The 3540-nt window shown below is 66.9% G+C and overlaps 2 protein-coding genes across 2 annotated transcripts; one reads left to right on the forward strand and one right to left on the reverse strand.

Annotated features, from left to right (window-relative positions):
* Nucleotides 1-289: 289 nt before the first annotated feature.
* Nucleotides 290-1313, forward strand: EMIHUDRAFT_360470 (hypothetical protein). Its single transcript, XM_005756480.1, has one exon. The coding sequence runs from the start codon at nt 604-606 to the stop codon at nt 823-825; it is 222 nt and encodes a 73-aa protein (XP_005756537.1). The 5' UTR covers nt 290-603; the 3' UTR covers nt 826-1313.
* Nucleotides 1314-1379: 66 nt separating this feature from the next.
* EMIHUDRAFT_69257 (hypothetical protein) lies at nt 1380-1565 on the reverse strand (the record flags this gene model as incomplete). Its single annotated transcript, XM_005756481.1, has 1 exon — nt 1380-1565. A coding segment is annotated over one exon (186 nt), but the record flags the coding sequence as incomplete, so codon positions are not given.
* Nucleotides 1566-3540: the final 1975 nt, after the last annotated feature.

Consider the following 3540-nt stretch of genomic DNA (forward strand, 5'->3'; position numbering starts at 1 on the left):
GCATTCGGTTCGCATTGCATCACCAGTCCCATTCCATTCGGCTTCGGGGCGAATCGGTATGACTGGGGCCGCAGTTTCCCCAGTGTGTCTCCGCGCCTCGGCTCGTAATGGTCTCACCCAATCAAAGCGGCGCCCTCCGGCGTACCACTTAGAGGAATACGCATTTCTGCGGCGAATACAAACGCGAGTACGCGCACCGGAGCGGACACACTGGGACTTGTCTGGCGGTGCTGCCCGCGCGGTCGGTACCGCCCTCTCGGCCACCCAAGCAGGTGGATAGGTGAGGAGACGCGCAGAACGGCGGCCGCGAGGCAGCCGGCGCGGTGCTCCCTCGGCGCGGTTCGCCGGAGCAGACTTGTGCTTACGGTTTGAGCCGCGGCCCGGTAGGTTGACTGAGCGGCTGGTGCGTGTGAGGCGGTGCTGGGCGGGGTTGGGTCGCCACTGCGCGATCCGGCCCCAGTCTCGGTTACGTAGACGCCTAGTCAGCACGTGCCGCCGCGGGGACTCACCCTCCCCCGACGCAAAAGCTCCCTCGCTGTGCCCCTCCGGACCGGATGGGGCCGCCTGGGTAGCGGCTGTGTGTGAGAAGCAGATGGTTTCCCGATGGGCAGACGCCTCGTGCGCCTCACCCCGCAGCGCGGCTGGCTCGCAGCTCGGAGGTCTCCTCTGGGCGCGGGTCGGCTGGCTGCACTGTCGGTGGCGGTGGCGCCTCGACTGGCCCCGCATAACAAGGCCCTGGCAGGCTCAGCGGTGCAGCCCTCCCCTTTCGGAGCGGCTCCCGCCCTGCTGTGGAGCTGCGGCGTGTCGGTTGTGATGCGCTTCTAGCCACCGAGCGGTCGTGCGAATCCTTGAGTGGAGGCGCGATGCGCGGCGCCCCGCAAGGCCGCCCGTACTGGGCCGGCTCGCGGCTTGGCGCTGCGCGAGGGCTGCGGCTCTGACTAGAGCTGCGCTCCGTAACATGATTACGACACGTGTCCTTGGCTTTGTTGGCCTTGGAGTGAGCACTGTCGGTCAGACTCTGGGCGGCCGCGCGCGGTGGTCTCTTGTCCCCTCCGGATACGGAGGGCTCTGACTCGGACCGCGCGCGCTGGCCTGCCTCTGTCTGGTCCGGGACTTCCGTTGTGGGAGGGGGTCTGGTCCCGACTGGGCTCCCTCCCCGCGGGTTGTCTGCGGGCTACCTGGTTGATCCTGCCAGTAGTCATATGCTTGTCTCAAAGATTAAGCCATGCATGTCTAAGTATAAGCGACTATACTGTGAAACTGCGAATGGCTCATTAAATCAGTTATGGTTTATTTGATGGTACCTTGCTACTTGGATAACCGTAGTAATTGTAGAGCTAATCATGCAGGAGTTCCCGACTCACGGAGGGATGTATTTATTAGATAAGAAACCAAACCGGTCTCCGGTTGCGTGGGAATTTCAAGCTAGAGGTGTCAGAAAAGTTACCACAGGGATAACTGGCTTGTGGCTGCCAAGCGTTCATAGCGACGTAGCTTTTTGATCCTTCGATGTCGGCTCTTCCTATCACTGCCTCGCAGCGGGGGCCAAATGCAGGATTGTTCACCCACCAACAGGGAACGTGAGCTGGGTTTAGACCGTCGTGAGACAGGTTAGTTTTACCCTACTGCTGTCTGTTTTTCTACGGTAATTTGGTTCAGTACGAGAGGAACCACCAATTCGCATCATCGGTATAGCCGCCGCCGGAAACGGCGATGCGGCGAAGCTGCCATGCGCCGGATTATAACTGAACGCCTCTAAGTTAGAATCCATGCCGGAAGGAAAGCCACCTACCGGCCCGGGGACGCCACGAGCAACGGTAGCACTGCCTGAGCCGCGAGCGACCACAATTCACGGACCCGGGCCGACGAATCCCTTGCAGACGACTTGAATAAGGAACGGGGTATTGTACGCGGCAGAGTGGCCTTGTTGCCACGATCCGCTGAGATTCAGCCTTGGTTCTGACGATTTGTTGCGCGCGCGCAACAACCCTCAGGGCCTCTCCCGTTCCTCAGTCTCTCTCCTGGCGCTCTCGCCCCCTCGCCTCTCCTCCGAGCCTCACTCGCTCGGGGGCGGAGCCGAGGGGGCGAGAGCGCGATTTCTGCCCAAGGCAGCACGCAGGCCACTGCGCAAACACACCCGGCTCTCCCCGAGCCGCCATTGGGCGCTCCCGCGGTCCCCTCCGGGCTGAATGCGGCCTCCGGAGCGGGCGGCGCGAGCGTCTAAGTCTACTCAGAGCCTTCCACGCTCTTCTTTGCGTTCCAAAGCACCTACTGCGCTCCTCTGTAGCATCGCCCGGCCAACTCGCTTGCCCACTGTCATTGCCCCCGCCGTCCTCTCACTGTGGCCGCCCTGTTCCTCCACCGCCCTCGCCACCACCCTCGCCACCGCCCTCCCTCGCCACCGCCCCCACGCCGCCGCTACCATTCCGGCCACCCTCGCCGCCCCCACCCTCATCCCCACCTTGCCCCCGCCGCCCGTTGCAGCTGCAATCCCCACCCGCCCTCCGACGCTAGCCCCCGCCCTCACCGCCGCCCTCACCGCCGCCCTCGCCGCCACCCTCGCCGCCACCCTCGCCTCCGCCTCCCGCCCCGCCGCCGCCGCCCTCCAGCATGCCGCCGCTCTCACCCTCTCCCCTCCAGCCGCCCCACCGCCCTAGCTGGCCGCCCCCCCTCGTCACCACCGTCACCTCCACCGCCCTCGCCGCCGGCCTGCCCCAAGGCAGTGCGCAGGCCACTACGCAGACACACCCGGCTCTCTCCGAGCCGCCACCGGGCGCTCCCGCGGTCCCCTCCGGGCTGAATGCGGCCTCCGGAGAGCGGGCGGCGCAAGCGTCCTACCCCCCTCAGAGCCTTCCATGCTCTTCTTTGCGTTTTCCGAAGCATGCACTGCACTCCTCTAGCATCACCCACAAGTCACCTCCGTTGCCACACTGTCCTTGGACCTCTTGCGCACTTGGCCGAGGCGTCGCCAGGCACGCACGCCGCTCCCTCCAACCCCGTGTCGGCCTGCCGCCGCCCTCGCCTCCAGCCGTCCCGCCACCCGTCCCGCCACCCTCACCGCCTCCAGCCGTCCCGCCACCCTCACCGCCACCGCCCTCCTCACCACCGTCTCCACCGCCGCTGCTCTCACCACCCTCGCCACCACACCATGCCCGCCTCCCTCGCTGCCACCCACGCCGCCGCCGCCGCCCCCACCCCCTCCGCTGCCCTCGCCCTTGCCGTCACCGCGCCGCGAGATCTCTTACACTATCCCCCGCCCTTGCCGCCGCCCTTGCCGCCGCCCTCGCCGCCGCCCTCGCCGCCGCCCTCGCCGCCGCCCTCGCCGCCGCCCTCGCCGCCGCCCTCGCCGCCGCCCTCGCCGCCGCCCTCGCCGCCGCCCTCGCCGCCGCCCTCGCCGCCGCCTCCCGCCTCGCCGCGCCGCCCTCACCCTCTGGCTACCTCGGCTTGCTGGCTGTCTCATCAGCCCTGGAATACTTGGTCGACGTCCGAGCTGCGCCCTTGGGGCCCTCCCATCGGTGCTACTGGCGCTCATTGCCCAGG

This window comes from Emiliania huxleyi, assembly GCF_000372725.1.
Source record: "Emiliania huxleyi CCMP1516 unplaced genomic scaffold EMIHUscaffold_97, whole genome shotgun sequence".
NCBI lineage: Eukaryota > Haptophyta > Isochrysidales > Noelaerhabdaceae > Emiliania > Emiliania huxleyi.

Excerpts from the sequence above, each read along its gene's own strand:
- EMIHUDRAFT_360470 (XM_005756480.1), top strand. The coding sequence starts at position 604 with ATGGGCAGACGCCTCGTGCGCCTCACCCCGCAGCGCGGCTGGCTCGCA.